We start from the raw sequence: 17,777 nt of genomic DNA on the forward strand, positions 1-17,777 counted from the left end.
GTCAATATCATATTAACTTAAATGATAAGTAAGACACATTTGTCTTTATCTCTTGCCTATTATGCCTACCAAATTTATACATGTTTTATATTCTGCTTACCACTTGTTATTCTTTGATTTCTCAATATCATGTATTACCGTAAATATCTGGGCACTTACAGCATGAATTGAGTGGAAGCTATTGCACACTGTAACATAATGGTCTACATCCTCAAATGATACAATCTTCATTGAGTTCACAGGAGTTATTTTCACCAGCTGAAGATATGGTCCTATACATAGCTCAAATATGCATTTAGTGAATGCCAAATATTCTGAACTTTGTGTTCTGTGTTATGCTACAAAACAATCTGTTTTTCTGTTAAAATACATCAACTGCCCATCTTACACTACTGAATCTGAGAATATCTATTTAATGCAGCATGGACGAATGATGTTGTATGTCAAAAATGTTTTTATTCACTATTAATTCTTATTAGCAGTATGTCTGACATACTAGCTTCAAAGGGCATGGAAAGCTCCCATTAATAGTAAGGCAGTTGCATACGTGGCCTGTTGCATGATTAAAATAAATGTTATATTTTAGAAACATTATACGAAGACAATGCCAAGTCGATATGAAGGCATTTATAAATAACTAAAAAAGACTGCTGGAAACATCAGAGATTGTTTTTTCTGTCTACAAGAAATTGAGTCCATTGGATAAAAATACATTTGGCAGAAGATAAGTCACATACAAACAGATTTTGTTTGGTTAGGAAGATTACTTAAAATTAGTATTCAGACAATAGTGTGGCTAAAGTCAAACCAAGGAAACTGCTGAAGCAGGCATATGGGGCTCTCACGTGATATGCTACCACTATTTAAACCTTATCTCTATTTTTTGTGCCTCTACTGTATAATTTGCCATTTGAATTTAATGTCCTGTGTTATAATTTTAAAATTTTGCAAGAAATTTCAAACTATTACTGAACCACTTTTAAGGGTGTTAAATGTATTACAAACTATAGACTTTAACTAAACCAAGGCCATTCCACAGTGCAAATCTTTTTGACTTATCCCACCAACATATTCCTGGATGGGGAAACAAATCCCATTAAATTTCACTAAATGTGCTGAGTTGATATAATAATCAGGTCTATGGTGGGTTCAGCCAATTAGCGAGATATACAGTTCTATGTGCCTATCAGAAAGTACAGCAAACACAAGGTAACGCTACAGAAATAAATAACACTTACTATGCTGGGCAGGGATTAGCATTGCACAGTTTTGTTTCAGTTAAAGGCTTTGTCCTTGGGCCACAAAAGGAGGAATTAACTCGTGTACGATGATCTTGTAAACAAACAGCTTTTGCTGTAATGTGCCCTAAGGAGATATTAAAAAGAAATACAATAAAATAAATTGTTACATTTGCTCCTTATATTTAGGGTATTGGTGTAGAAGGTTAAGTAACATAGACCAGACTCATCCCTAGTACAATTCCATGGATGTCAATGGAGTAACATGGGTGGGGGCAAATTGGCCACTTGTATTAATGTTAATTCACTTTTCTGCAATATAGGTGCGACGGCTGCCACTGAACTCAGGTATTTCATTTTTATGACAAACAATCTATTGGCAGAAATTAAAACCACAGGTAGATCGTAAGATGTAAATGTAAGACTCAAACACCAAGCCACTCTTTGAGTTCTGTCTACCTGCAGAAACGAGCAGAGAAAATTTCTTAGAGCTTTTCTCGGGTGTTTAGAAACTGTCCATCAAACCCTTTTGTCAACTTTTTATTCTACCTTTATAGCTATCTTTACGATCTTTGAGGCTCCTGTTCCTGGTGCATATCTACTCTGAACCATATTTGCTGGGAAAAGTCAATTGGGAACTTTGCCTATGAGTTCAACATATTAAGATTTAATCATAGGAAAACTGTACTGATCTGAACCCAAACCATTTGGAACTTCCGGGCCTTCTGAATTGATGAAGCAATTCTGACTCAAACTCTGGTAAATGTGCAAAACAGCTGTATGCTCTTGATTGCAAGTGAACTTATTCTGAGCCAAACTCTTCTCACCCTACTTCACACAAATAATCCCATTGAAACTTTCTGTGGAACATATACGAGGCTCATTCCATAAAGAGATAGTCCATTGATTTCATTTGGGGCTGCGAATGATTTAAGAGCATTCCATAGATTTACTTTTCTACTTTGTAACTTACTTCACATACAGTCTGTGGGTACAACAAAGAGAAATCTGGGAAATACAAAGGCATTTCGGGCTACTGCTATCTATTTTTTAAATAGAGATTTTACCTGTATGCTACTCCCAGGGGGGCAGATTCTGATATCTTTACTCATGCTGAATAGCACCTTACTCCATGAGTAATTCCACTGATTTGCTGGTAAATATGTCAATGAAACTTACAAAATATTTTCATGAGCCTCGCTTAGATTTTCTATCTACATGTTCTCACATGCCTGTTGCCTGTCTCCACTCTTTGTCCCAGAATTAGGTTTAATGACAGAATTTCTAGGATTTAGAAAAAGTAAATAAATGTATAATAAAATCTTTCCTTGAAAAAGAAAGGAAAGGTTTATCATTCAGCTACATGGACTTTCAGAGATAGACTTTGATGAACTCAGCTATTTGGGATTAAATTTACACATGCTCTCTATTGCCTCCTGAACATGATGTTTTAGACCTTTACAAAGCTACAGGGATTTGGAGTGGAGTGTGTTTTAAAAAGGAATGAAAGAAAGAAAGGATGGGATGTAAGAGAACTACCTACCCCCGCCACAGGAAGCTGAGCAGTCTGACTGCACTGTCACCCAGGAGTAGCTATGTCTTTTGGCAGATGTCTTGTTCTCATTGATGATCTTGGGGAATGTGTATTCCCAAGCAATACCTGGATTTTTGCCTTGTAACAGGATCTAAATAGTATAGGGGGGGAAAAGAGGGGAATTAAAAAATACGCAAATTCTGGAATTCTTAAGGTAGCTGAGAATGTTTAAAGATGTCTATATGGAGTATTTTTATACATGTTACATTTCTGAAAGAGTATTCAGAACTAACTCCTGCAGCTACAATGCACCTTTGTAACACTGAATTGTCCTGGTTCCAATAGTGGTGTGATATGGCCAAACCTTGGCGGGGATGGCACTTCATGCAACAGGGAACACAGTGGAATATTGCGTGCAATGTGGGGCATGATTCAACACCCTTGGAAGTCAATGGAAAGAGCCCACTGAGTTCAGTGGGAGTTATATCAGGTTCAGGAAGTGGAAATAGCATCTGCTAGTATGAGGTGACACCAAAGGCACCATGATAAATATTTTTCTCAGTATGGTCTTGCCCCACATGTTCCTTGGCTACTCAGAATAAATGCCTCTTTAAAATGTGGATCCCTGAATCCACTGGGGTTCTGTACAGGTACTGGACTTTTCTTGTGGTGTTTCAGCTGCTTGCTTGAAGCCACAGTCTCTGATGCTGGGTGAAACTCAGTGTCCCATGCTATTCAGAATGTTAAGCTAACTGATCCTTTCCAGCACTGAACTCCAGTTCAGCAAGGCGTTTAAGTCCCATTGCTTCAGTGCTAAATACCTTGCTAACATAGAGTCTGAGTGAGTGAAGTAGGAATGTGGGTGAAGGTTGGCGCAGATGTGGTTGAAGATCTCTCTCTTGCTTTTGGATCCACGGGACACAAAATAGCTGTTTTGCCTCTAAACAGGTACTCCTGCATGCTTATAGTCACACAGTAAATCCACAGCAAATGCAGTTGCTGGTGAGAAGTTTGTGGGGCGGAGGGTGGCTGAAGTCAATGGAGCTATGACAATTACATCACCCAAGATCTGCCCAAGCATGTCTAATATGGAGAAGTCTGTATCGCTCCCTTGTGCATTGGCATATCGCCCATCCTATTTTTGGTCTGGGAAGACCTGGCCCACAGTAGAAATTTTATAGAAAACAGGTCTTTTGATTATAATAATGCTGTGACCACTTCATTCGGGTGGTCTGGCTGCTGGTGGTGCTCCTCAGTGTGTGTCTTCACTATATTTAATATATTACTGGTGAATTACATTGCACCTTTCATGGGAACAACTTCCTAAAATTTACTGCAGTCATTCCAACAAAAAAATAAAATAAATACAAGCTTCATAAAAGCCTGACACATATTTGAACTCAAATTTGAACTGAAGCAGAAATTTCCATTTTATAATATTTCTTTTAGTTAGGGGAGTTTTAGCAGCTAAAATACACTAGTATCCATGTTCAGTAGAAACTGTGCCTTGCATAGAATACTTCTAAAATTACAATGTTCTGTTAAGTTTTATTCCTTGAACAATATAGCCACTCCAAAGATAGAGAGCAGGTGCAGTTAACTTCACTTCCTAACCACAGGGTTTGATACACATTAGAGTTTAAAATAGGATTCCGGTCTATGTTAATAACTCACTTCAGGGACATTAATCAAATATGGTGGGCAGTCAGTATCACCAAATGTCTGCACGAGTAGATCTATGTAGGTAGCAGTCATTGCTAAACAGAGGGGTTTCAAAAACCAGCAGCAAACTTTCATTGTATCTTTTTATGATCAAGAGCAACATAATAAATATTTTAAAGGCAGTCAAGGGATTTAAACTATTCTGAAAATGTATATATTGGAAAAAAGAAATGACCCATGACAGTGAAAAATTTAGAAGAAATGTACATGAACTCCAGTGCAATAACGTTGAACATATGAAGGATCTGGACAGAGTGCTATTTACATCTGCAGGAAAAAAATGGATGATATATTTTCCATTGCTACTAGCCAGATATTTTATTTCAGTTTGTGAATCTTGATATTGATCCAAACTGGGAATATAGGAGTTCAGGTCTGTAACAGGCAAAATATATTAATCCAGCAGAATAATAGCATACTCTGGTTTATTGCAAGATTCAGATACAAAACACCTAATACTCAGATGAGTTTAAGTTTGGGTATTTTATGTGAAACCAGTGGTGGAAACAACATATGGCTACGAGCACAGAGTTTGATTCATGGCAATACTAGGATATGTTTTGTATGCATGTGTGTAATAGTATTTAAAGTAATTATCCATTCTCACATTTTAAAAAATAGTCAATATTAATGTTTATAGTACACATATGACGATAGAATCAAGTGTCACCTTCTAGTAATAATACTCAGAAAAACTACATGATTCAGGCTGCAAAGTCAAACACTCAAAAGTTAGGAAATACTGGAATTAAGGTTGTCTGTGTAACCTTAATTTGGCCTTTCTGTGCATATATATTATGATACAGTCTTTAACTACATGATCACATACTATTTGTCCACAGGAACCCTGTCTTTCTTGGTGCACACAATGGGTGATGTTTGCTTTATGAGCTGCTATTTTATATTTAGTTTTATCCTCACTGTTTAATGTGTGGCTCCATGCCCTATTTACTGCACAATGATCAAACCATGCTTAGAAGGTAGAACTATTAATTTTGTCATCGACTTTTCCATAGCTATAGCATGTGGGTTCTTCACAAACATTAATAATTTTCTCAACACCCCAGTAAAATAACAGTGGGGTATCATCCCCATTTTACTGATAGGAAGCTGAAGTACAGAGAGATTTAGGTCAAAAATGTCCATTACTTTTTGGTGCCCAATCTGAGACACCTAGGACCTGATTTTTTATTGTAGGTATCATAGAGCACTTTATATGTTCAAAGCACAATTCCAATTGACTTCAGTTGCAGTGGAGAGAGATCAGCCCCATGGTCTCAAGCTGGACTTTCATAAAATGAGAAACACACCATTAGTGGCCACCTGTGAAATGTTTGGCATAAGTGACTTGCCCAGCATCACACAGTAACTCTGTGGCAGAGGCAGGGATAGAATCCAATTTTGCAGGGCAGCATTCTACTGCCTTTAACATGAGACCACCCTTTTTCTTCCTACAATACCCTGCTTCATTCACTACACACCTTCCAGCTTCTGTAACAAATAAAGCAGGAGTCCTACAGACAACAGGTTCCTTCACTGTACAGCCCTATTCTGTCCCCAGAGCAGGTCCATTCTGTGCACTGAATGAGGCAGGGGTCCTGTCAGAAGATAGCATGTGATCATGTAATTAAAGACTGTATCATAATGCACATGCACGAGGTGGGGCGCAGGAGGGAAAAATTAGTGTTGCCCAGGCAACCTTATTTCTGGCATTTCCTAATTTTCAACTGCGTGACTTTGCAACCTTAATAATGCTCTTTTAATGTGTCTAGGTGTATAATTTGCGAGGTTTTTAAAAAAGCAAACTGAATAAACAGAAATTCTATCATGTACCATCATATTGACACCTGCACGAGCCACCAGCAGGGTTGGAACCTTTAGATCCACCAAAAAGATCCCTGTCACCTCAGCTAACAGAGTAACTGATAGCAATAGTAAGTTGCAAATTGTTATGTAGACCAGCTTTACAGAGGGATGAGAGACACAGCTGTTCCAGTGGTTTTCTTGCTGACGGCAGAAGAATTGAGATGCAGGGATCTTGGGTTCCATTCCAGCCTCTGCGAGGAGGCGTGCTCTAGTGGGCCCATTTAATCCAAGCTTGACCCCTTCAGCCATCTCCTCCAACCTGTCACTGTCCCAGTCCTGTATCTTTCCCACCCCTGGCTCCTCATCCCAGTCCCATTCTCCTCACTTGCCAGAGCCAGTCTCCACTCCTCAGGCTTCTCATTCCAGTCCCAGTTCCCCCTGCCCCACTGGCTTCTTGTCCCCAGTCTTTATGCTCAACCACTCCCAGTTCCCTCCTCCAGGCTCCTTATTCAATCTGTCTCTTTTGCCCCCAAGCCTCCAGTTGCCCTCACCCATGTTCTCCATCCCCACTGGCTCTCAGTCCCAGTCACCTTGCCCTGGAAGCCAACTCTCCACATCAACTCCTATGTCCAATTTCACACTCTTGTCAACCTCCAGTAGCAGTCTCCGTTCCCCTCACCCAGACTCCCTAACTCAATCTCCCCCCACCACTCCCAGGTCTGGCTCTTGTCCCCTGTGCATTTGAATCAGGCAATTTCCTCCTCCTCGCTGCCTGGTAGGCTGGCCAATTTTTAAACCAGACAGTCCTACTTTTGTAATGTTTGTCCTCCATCTGGTTCTGAGACAAAACCAGATGTGGTTTTGTCTGTTATCAGATGGGGGACACCATAATGTACGATGTGCCGCTCCCGCATCCCTGCCACCATGACCTCTCATGCACAGCATGTGTGCATGGCCATGCCAGTGGTACGCTCGGTCTTTAAAATGGCATCCCCTGGGCAGTGTGACCTCTCATGTACTGTGTGTGTTAGGTCACACCAATGGGGGTAGGGTCATGCCAGCAGGGGCAGACCAATGCCATATCCACTAGCACCCAATGTCTGGTGTTCTGGGAATATGCAACTGACCACGCTGCTGCCTGGGCATCAGCAGGGGGCACCGAGAATCCTGATCTCAGTTCTGGTGCTCATCTCCCGCACACAGCATCCTAGAGTTACAACTGCAGGGAAAGTCCTACTCAGGCCTGGGCTGAAGCATGCTCAGTTCAGACAGAATCTCTGGGGAATTTAGCTATGGTGCTCTGACAAGTCTCTTCTGAGCATCGCAAACTATGATTTTTTTCCAAAGGTTTATAACGTGGCCAAATTCGGGCAGATTTTCACAGGGAAAATCCCTGACCTGAAGGCCACCTCCCTGCCAAATTTCAAATCCCTGCCCCAAAGCCTGGGAGTGCTACAGCTTTCCAATTAAAGGTCACCAAAAAAATTTTAACATGGTCAAAACATCAATTTTCTCCCCCTCTGTCCTCGCTCTCAGAAAGGGCTGAGCTCTTTTGGCTGAAATTTTCCAAAAAAGAAAACAAACCTCCCCTCCCCCGAATCCTGAGGCAGAAACCTCAGCCCAAATTATTAAAGTTTGGCAACGATATAAGCAACTAAATTAGGGTCTCACAATGGGCCATGTCAGGCCATATGTCAGTGCTACCAGATTGGCCTATAAAAGAAACTGAAAGGCTACTGTGAAGGATTTGTTAGCATGCAAAAGAAATTCAATAATAATAATTTATTAACTCTATTGCAGTAGCACATGGGCGTTCTAATCATGAACTAGGACTCCTCTGTGCTACATGTTTTACAAATAAAGAAGACAGTCCCTGCCCCAAAGACCTTACACAAAGGGATGTTTTATATTTACTGCAGTCTCCAAAGATAGCTCTCATTAGCCCTGCTCAGGTGACCAAATGCTGCCATATGACATGCAAATTGATTCATAAAGGCTTTATGCCCCTTTTGTAACAATATCATACCTTGTCGGACCTTCCCGTAAGAGGACAGGTGCCAGTGACACAGTGATAATCTGATATATATATAGTCCGAGACCAGGTCCACCGGTGTAATTACATTGTGCCCAGCACAATAGGACTCTGATGCTAAGTGACACTACCAATACTAATTAGCTATTATTTATTTCTACAAATGTTTGCTTTTGCAAATGAGTCTATTTATTTTTTTTTACATGCAGCCTTGGACTGCTGATGGTTTTAAAAATAGGTGTTAGAAGCTGTTGGGGAAGGTGAATAAAGGAGAATAAATTACTGCAGACAGTGGAAGAGTAGATGTTAATTCCCTATTTATACCTGTTCAGCTACTCTGGCCAGTAAGCAGCCTAAGTTAGAACCCCTCCTTAACCACTCAATCCCAGGAGGAGATACTGGGAGAGCTGGGACTGCATTCTGCAGCAGATTTGGATGTAAGAGCTGGGTATGCTGAGCAAGGGGAGGGAGGGACCTAATGCCTCCTTACACCCCTGCTCAGCCTAGTAACGGGAGAATAATCTAGCTGTATTAAAATATTGCAGACCAGGTATTGTACAACTTAAAATTGCATAAATATAATTTATATTCCATGGCATTCATGTTAAACATATTGTGTAATGCTCATCTAAGTTATCATCAATGAAAGTTTCAATTTGCCAAAGAAACAAGCATATACATAGCTCTTCTATCATATTTTCAAACATTCTCTATAAAGCCCTTCCTTAATAACCCAATATTTAAAGTCTGCATATATAGCCAAGTTGTTAGACCTACAAATTTGGAAAGACCTCCAGTTTCAGTCTACTTAACTGGATTCATTCCAGAGACTTTTCAGCCAACTGGCATTTGCTCCCAAATTTACAGCTGGCAAACAACCTTCTTAAACATTTCCAGGTCCTCTGTAGAACTGTTTAATGTCTACCTTTAACACACCAACCACCTGACTTCAGACACAACACTCAGCAGCTCGGACCACAGTGCGCAGAGTTATAAAATTTACAGCTTCTTGAGTCTGAAAACCACAGGCTCTCTGGCTGGAATCTGCCAAATCTATTCTGAAGAAAGAAGACTGCAGCTTTTGCTTAGGGCATAAAATGTTAAAACAATGGATAAATTGAATTCTCTTGAGTAAATAAACCTTTTCTTTTGCTGCTAATTTTGATTTCAAAGCTAAAACAATAAATTTTCTAAACCAGCTGTGCATCTGCTTCTCTGTTTAAGGCCCTTTTTTCATTGCTATCCCAGGTTTCCCATGTAAGACCTAACTTTGTGAGTCAAACCTTTTAAATGTCTATCAATACATCCTTTCCATGACTGGCTTTTTTAGTTTTAAACTGGGTTTTCATATAAGAAGCATAAATTAAGCCACTGGTAATATATTTATTAATTTCACTGACTTAAGATAAAAGCCTGACAGCGCATGATGTACAAGACAACTTACAAATGGTGCTTGTAGCTAGTCGAGAAAATGAATTAATATTTCTGGGAAGGGCAGGTAGACAAAAGTTATCATTAGAAATAAATATATTTTAAAACAAGAACCACAAAAAGCTGTCATGATACTTATTGCCTACCTGCCCTTTACAGAAATAATCATTCATTTTGTCAACTCTTTAGAACCACCAACCATCACTAAATATTTTTTATATTTTCTCATACTGCATCTGTGTAATGTTCATAGATGGGCTTGAATCAAAACTCTGAATCCTACTACCACACCCAAGTTTTGAGAAGTTTTAGATATGGATCCAGATTTTGTGATCACTTCCATCTCTGGCACTGATTGGTCATTTCTATAGGTGAGGTATCACCAATGATGGCAGACCAGTGAGTCTGCAGGCTTCTGTGTGGGGGAGGTTAGTATCTTGTTGAACTGGTGGTGTTCTTGGAAAGATCACTGCACTTTTCACCTATTGTGAACCAATCTGACATTTAATGGACTGGCATTCCTAGTAGGTTACAAATCAAATACATTTCTTTGGCAGCTTAGTTACATAAAAAAAACTTTACTTCCTGTTCATTTTCAACATACTGAGCCAGATTCTTATTTCATTTACATCTTCATAAATCTTGAGTTATTCCACTGATTTCAACAGAATTTACTCTGTTTTCATTGGTGTAAATGAGACCAGAATCTCATGTACTGTATGCTGTGGGAGGCTGCCAAAAAAGCCTATTAGGAATACAGGAATGCCATATTAGAGTGGTCCATCTAGTTTCCTGTCTCTGAGAGTGGCTAATACCAGATGCTTCAGAGGAAAGCACAAAAACCCTGGAGTGGACAACTACAGAAGAGGAAGGGTCTTTCTTCCACCTGTCATTTGGTGGTTGGCTTAAGCTGTGAAACTCAAGGGTTTATTTATATCCTTTTAAAAATTTCTAGAAGGCATCATAATATCTTACAATTAGCTTCTGAGAAATCAGGACTCTTCAGCCAATTCCTCTAAGGTCATTTAAAAATAAACAAGAGGTATCCTTGGAAAGTCCTGTATGATTTCATTCCTACTTGCAGCTGTTTCAGATTTATCCTCTTTTGTTATTGTCTCCTTCTTTTTACTGTTCACATGCTAAATGCACTATTTTAAGGGATACTGTCCAGCTAATCTCTTTTCACTAAAGCAGGATCCTTTTATCCCTTCTGTAGGATCTACATCTGTATCTTATAAGCACATCTCTGCTCTCTTCAACTCACTTTCTCTTTAGGAGAAATCAATACATCTGGTAGCTAACAACAAATGTAACGCTTTATAACTGCAACCTGCCTGTCTCCTAGTGGCAGTTAGATAATCAGTAAAGTCGTTCCACCTGGCTTCCTTTCCCTTTTCCCCATTCAACAAAGAGGAAGTGATTTATTGATTTTAATTAGACATCTTTTCCTGCTTTGAAGCTACATTCACCTTCTCTTCCTGTGAATGTTCGCCTCTTTGTAAAACATCCCATCCATCTGTTAGTTATTGCTGTTGAGATAAACCCATCTTCTTTCACAGAGTTTTCATTTTTCCTTGATTCAATATTTCAGGTATGTTTGCTGAAGACTTTAATGTTCCCAATTATTTTATGTCATGTCATCCTGAGAAAGTCACTGTGCTTTCACATATGGATATAAAGCAGGTGATATGGTAGCACATTTCACTGATAAATAGGCAAATGTGTTATTACATTATCTTGAATTCCAATCAATTTATCAATCCATGATCAAACTACTTTATTCTCTCTCACATCTATGATAAATTTAAACTAAATAGTGGCATTTAGTTTAAACCCTTACCCACAATTCTAGCCAATGGTGTGGAGTGACTGAGTATTCTGAGCCCCTGGAAGTCAGTGACCATTGCAAGCTCCTTTGGAAATCTGCAAAATTTTTGATGACTAAGTTCTCCTTGCTATTCTGCTTACTGATGCTAACCTAATATGGAGAACATATTTTCACTGCTTACTTCCCACCATTGTCAGGCCTGATTTGTAAGGCTAGGCAAATGGAGTGTTGAACCCACAATAAATTCTTTCTTGAGCTAAATCTCTTGCTAAATTCTTTGAAAAATGCTGACAACTTCTTTAAATTGAAACCAGGTGACCTTAAATTACCTATGTCTGAATCTCAGACAATTGTAATAGCGTCAAGCACTGAACTTCATTTAAAAAAATTCTAGTATGTCTCTACTTAAGATGACACAATTGCCTTACCAAAACCATATGTTAAAAGCCTAGTATTCATTCCTGATCCCAGATTATCATTTAACTATCACATTTCTACCACCACAAAGCTTTGTCTATTTTTTCATCCAGCCAAAATCTGGCCATTTGTGGAGCTAGTTTGTGAATCCACAGTGAATCTCGGCTTTTGTTGTTTCAGTTTTCATTGGCTTCTCTAAACCCAAATCAGCAAACTATAAATATTACTAACTGTAAGCTGTAACTTCAGGACTTTCCACTGATTCCAAGAAGCACTGGCATACAGAGTAACTGCTGCACTTTATCACCTGAGATTCCACTCACTGCCCTATCTGGAAAAGCTCTGGTGGATTTTGAAATCTCATTGAGCTTTTGCACTTTTAACAAAGCGTGTAATGAAACACCACTGCCCTCACACATTTCATTCCTTGTTCTCATCACAATTTTATTCTCTTCCACCAAAAAATAGTTGGCCATGGAAGTTCATATTTTTCCCCCCGCAACCCAGCTAAATTATAGATTCACTCCTGTTTGCCTTCCTTGGTATAACTGGTTCCCGTAATTATATATATATTTGTAATATTCCAATGTAAATATGAAAAGTGCTGCATCATGCTTTTCCTGCCTTTCACCAATTTTTGAATAGTATTTTCATGAATACTGTCAAGTTTTAGATTAAATGAGGTGCTCAGCTGAACTCTGATGGGGTGGAAAACCAAAATCCCCTAGGTGAATTTTTCATGAAATATTTAGTGGAATCTTAGGGCAAGATTGTCACTTTTTAGCGTATCCAGGAAGGGAAGTAAGGAAGCATAAGGTCCCACTTGCTTCCTTGCACGTCATAAGGAAAGGGGAGAGCAGCATCCACATTTCTTCTACTCCTTAGAAGATAGATTGCCTGGGAGTGAGGAGGCAGGGGCAACGAGTGGATGGAACCTTTATCTGGCCCCACAGGGCTGCAGCCAGCACAGCCAAGCAGGCACTGGTTAAGGTAATGGGATAAAGGGCTGATCCCAGATACTTCCCGTTTGGAGGAAGAGGGAGAACTATGGGCCAAATGGTGCAAGTGTGTGATGCCCCTTACTGAGGGAATGTGGTAATTCATTAATGTGGCCTTCAGTGATTTTTAATACTTTATCTCCTGAAAGTAAAGGGGAAATAAGGTATGTATGTGACAGAGAAACAATCCAGGGACCTTAAAAATTGTCAGCAAACAAAAATGTAAAATGAATTCATCTTGCTTAAATCACCTTCCCACCTCTTAAAACATGCGTCATACTGTACAAACTGGATATCATAGAGACATTTTGGAGAGTGCTGGAATGCACAGATAAGTAAACTCAAGCAATGTGAATCTACCATGCAAAGGATCATACTGGATGATGCAACCGGTGCACTCACAAAACCTTGCATTGGCAGATGTAGGAACCTCACTCCTTTATATGTGCATGCATTTACTCAATTTACACATGCAAATGCCAGTAATGCATGCACTGTGGGTTTTTACAAGGACACCCATTGTATCCTCCTGTAGAAATCTTCTCCAGAAACTAGTAATTGAATTGCTCTTGGGTCTTGGAAGAATACTGACAATAATAAAGCATCATAGAGACAAGGTGGGGGAGGTAATACCTTTTATTGGACCAACTTCTGTTGGTGAGAGAGACCAGCTTTTGAGCTACACAGAACTCTTCTTCGGGTCTGGGAAAGGTCTGAGTACCTGTCCCAGATCTGAGGAAGAACTTTGTGTCTCTTGAAAGCTGGTCTCTCTCACCAACAGAAGTTGGTCCAATAAAAGAAATTACCTTACCCACCTTGTCTTGCTAATATTCTGGGGCCGACGTGGCTACAACAACACTGTATATAATCTGTATACATCTCATATACATTTTAAAAAGCAGACCCAATTTTTTAGACAAAAAGTTGTCACTATATAGGGGCCTGATCCTACAAATGCTTATTTCATGGAAATAAAAACTACCTTTGTGAGAAAAATGTTGGCAGGATTGGGCCCCCAAGCTGGCTGTGCATGCTTCTCTGAACAGGGGCATGTTCAAATACCCCTTGTGATATGCTGTCTGCCTATCTTAGGTCTGTATCGTTGAAGCAGGATCTGCTTCATCGTTTGTACTGAAATAGTAAATTGTCATGTTACGTTTTAGGTGCATGCCTGGTTTCTAAGAATGGATTTGTGTTTGTTTATATTTTGGATTGGCTTTTTCATAGCTTAGAGTAATTGATGGAGCCAAAATAGTGTACCTCTTCGAAAGCAACATGCTTCGCATTGCTTAAGAATAAAGTCCATTGAATGTCACTTAAATTATAGACGGTAAATATATATATATATTAACAACAGTCCATAGATTATATAGTTTTGGAATGCATAGTCCTACAAGCACTGTAACTTTCTTAGTCATTAAAATCCCTGGTTGCCAATGCTAGTAGTGTGGGTATTTCAATAAAAATACATGGGAAGTTTAAATAACCTCTCATCGGAGCAATAGCCTGAAGTTAAATGTGAAACCTAAGCAAAGCTCTTCAGCATAATTTGCTAGGATGAAAATAGACGAGTTATCTGGCATTACAACCAGATTTTTAAAAAATATTTTTGCAGAGTATTTGCATAATCTGCAACAAAACAAGTCACTTTCTATGTCAATTTACTATTCATACTTCAGTTGCAAGATTATAACAATATAGCTCAAATTACACTGCATTATGATAAATTAGATTCCCCAGATTTCAGTGTAATATTTCTTAGTATTTGTACGTATACTTGGAGCTTTGGTATAAAGCTATTTTGGACATGACTGCACAGACTGGGCTTCGCGTCTGAAATGTTTCACTCCTAAAGGCTAAAATGTTCATGTCAATAGACAAATATACAGAGAATGAAAGAAATTAGTAGCTTTTAAAAAGCACAAAATATCAAGATATACTGTAATACAAGAAAATTCTTTTGGCCCCTTTCAGCAATCCCTCCCAAAGCAAAGCACTCAAGCACGGGCTTAAATCCCATTGGTTTCGATGGGATTTAAGAACAAAATTAAGTACAGACTTAAATATTTCCCTGAATTAGAGCCTTAAAGACTAAGTAAGACTTAACTCAACTATTAAATATTCCAGATAAAAACTATACTAAATAAATGTAAAGGTCTGGCTAATACTGAAAGAAGCCAAGAAAGCAGAAATTTCACACTGTGGTGTAAAGAGACCTTATTGTGGCTTTGTTTTCCTGCACAAAGAAATGAAGGAGAGGTGGGATGTGAAGCTCTGGGCTTGTTAATCATCGCGGCTAAGTTTCAGCAGGATACCACTTTTTTCATATTACAAGTATTTTGAATGTAATGGGGTGTAGGACCAGACACGGCTGCCTCAGAGAAAGATGTACAACACTGAATGTCATCCTCCACATGTGCACTGAAGGCAAAATAATGTATTTGGTAGTGATCTAATCTGGGCACTAGTGCACGGGGTGGGAAAGAGTTGAATTCCCTAAGGGAAGAGCTGCTTCCCCACTCTGACAGTGAAGGATGAGTCAAAACATGCCAAATGGACAAGCTAGAGGTTCCAGAGACTTATCAGAGATTTCCAGGGAAAGAAGTAAAATAATGTAGCTAGGGCCTCTGTAATTATCATCAACTAGCAGTTGACCATCAATTGTTCTGGGACACATTAAAGGAAAGTCTGGTAAAGCAACTGGGTAGGGAAAGGATTTTCCTTACCCAGAGCAAAAGTGCTGCAATTCTAAAACAAAACCAAATCAAAAATGATCTGAGCACTAAGTTCACTTTCTGCTGTACTGATCTCTGACTCAGAACACGTGGCAGACAGACCAGGCGGTAGTGCCTTGATTGTGAAAAATCTTTCCCCCCCCTCCTCTCTCCCACTTGGCGTTAGCTACAAAACTGCACGAATGGAAATTGCCTAGGCATCCACGAATAGTGTTTAGACAATCAATGACCTAATCCTCATGCACAAAAGCCTGTATGTGCATATAGCTTCAGAGGAAATATTTGAAAATGTGGCTCTTACGCTTTACCATGCTGTTTGGTATTTAGTTTGCACGTCACTGAATTGTATTGTATAACATTTATTGAATGAGACTATAATCTCCATTACAATTGTGTGGCAACTGAGAAATAACGCGGTGTAGTTTGTTTTACACATTTTCCTTTTCACTAGCCTTGTGACAGTTTACTAAATCCCAGACCTCAACAAACTGGTGAAAGGCCTTTCAGTCTAGCATGACTATACAATTAAGTCTGAATAGTACCATGACTCAATGCTATTCTTTAATCTGTGTGAGAGCTACAGCACTGAGCTAAAGCTGTCGTTGCTAATTCTGTAATAGACATCAATGATAGAATAAACAGAAGAAAGCTTACTTCAAAGACCAGTGTCTCATTAGTTGGCCCTGCTGCATATAGACTCTCTGGATGATTAAAAGAGCGTTGATAATCAAAAATTGTCCCAGCAAAGGAGAACTTTCCTGGCCAGTCAATTGTCCAGTCCCCTGTTAGATAATACTTCTTATTCAGGTTGCGCGCTGCAAGATAGCTGGTGGAGATGTGCAATTCCTGGATTTCAATACTACGTGCTCCTGCTGGAATGGTGACCACTGGATAATAGTCTACAATGAAAGAATTAAGCAATATTTTTCCCAATTGTAATAAAATAAATAACTATTTTGAGTAAACCAGGGATTATATAGACAGCAGTCCTGATCCATCAAATTGTTACTTTAGATTTATGATAGTGTAACAACATTGATTTTAAAGGTTCTACACCAGCTTATAATTAGAGCAATTTAGTGGGTGAATCAGTCCCTGGAATTCTATTATTTTTTTCTTCCTGAAGACAAGAAAATCAAATTCTTTTTTAATACATATCAGAAACAATCAATCTGTTTCAGTTGTTTTACCACATTTTCTCTGTAATACCTATAATCTAACAGGACCAATACACTTTTGGGGTGAAATGCAACAAAATGCAGAGTGTGTGTGCAAGGTCCTAGACAGATCTAGATCTTCCAGTTATTGGGGATCTGCCTTATATACAGGCCATTTCCATTGGAATGAAATTGTGTTTTACCTATTCATACAGTAAGGATTTATGCTGGCCCTCACCCAAAATTTCACCCATTCTGCACCCTGGTCACACACTACAAATCACTTGGACTATAACTCCCAGTGGTGTATTGCTTCTGTAATTGCACAGGCCACTTGATTTTCCAATATAACATTGTAATGCTATATCTCGATATCTGGTCCCATTACCACAGAATCTGACCACCTCACAATTTTAATGTATTTAGCCTCAGAACATGCCTGTGAGCTAGGGAAGTGCTATTATCCCCATTTCACACATGGCAAAACTAAAGGAGACTAAGTGACTTGCCCAAAGTCACATAAGAAGTCTGTGGGGGAGCAAAGAATTCAACCTGGGTTTCCCAATCCCTCCACTAGGATCTTAACCACTGGTCCATCCTTCCTCTCTCAACTGAAGATGACTTTCCTGAGTCCCAGACTTGCACGCTAAATACTGGCCCATCCACAGAACCCAGTTGAAAGGTTCCAATCAAGGTACATCACAAAATATACATAAATTGTTTTTGGTTCTAAATAGAACAAGAAGCACCTGCATGTTTGTCATTAGTCTGTGAACAACTTTTTATATCTTCCACAATCTCATTCAAGACAAAATAGTTCAGATATTTTTCACTCACCTGCGACCTTGAACCCTCCACCCTTTAAACCAGTGGTGGGCA

At 39.2% G+C, this 17,777-nt stretch overlaps 1 protein-coding gene across 1 annotated transcript in view; it reads right to left on the reverse strand.

Moving 5' to 3' along the window:
- The window catches only part of ADAMTS18 (ADAM metallopeptidase with thrombospondin type 1 motif 18), a 96,064-nt gene that overhangs the window by 16,878 nt on the left and 61,409 nt on the right, over positions 1-17,777 (reverse strand). Inside the window, exons 16-18 of the mRNA XM_073308471.2 lie at positions 16,396-16,640; positions 2,782-2,923; positions 1,239-1,365 (exon numbers count right to left, since the gene is read on the reverse strand). Of these exons, the coding sequence (XP_073164572.2) occupies positions 1,239-1,365; positions 2,782-2,923; positions 16,396-16,640 (514 nt within the window). The remainder of the gene's footprint in view (positions 1-1,238; positions 1,366-2,781; positions 2,924-16,395; positions 16,641-17,777) is intronic.

Source organism: Lepidochelys kempii, chromosome 12 (assembly GCF_965140285.1).
Source record: "Lepidochelys kempii isolate rLepKem1 chromosome 12, rLepKem1.hap1, whole genome shotgun sequence".
Lineage (NCBI taxonomy): Eukaryota > Metazoa > Chordata > Testudines > Cheloniidae > Lepidochelys > Lepidochelys kempii.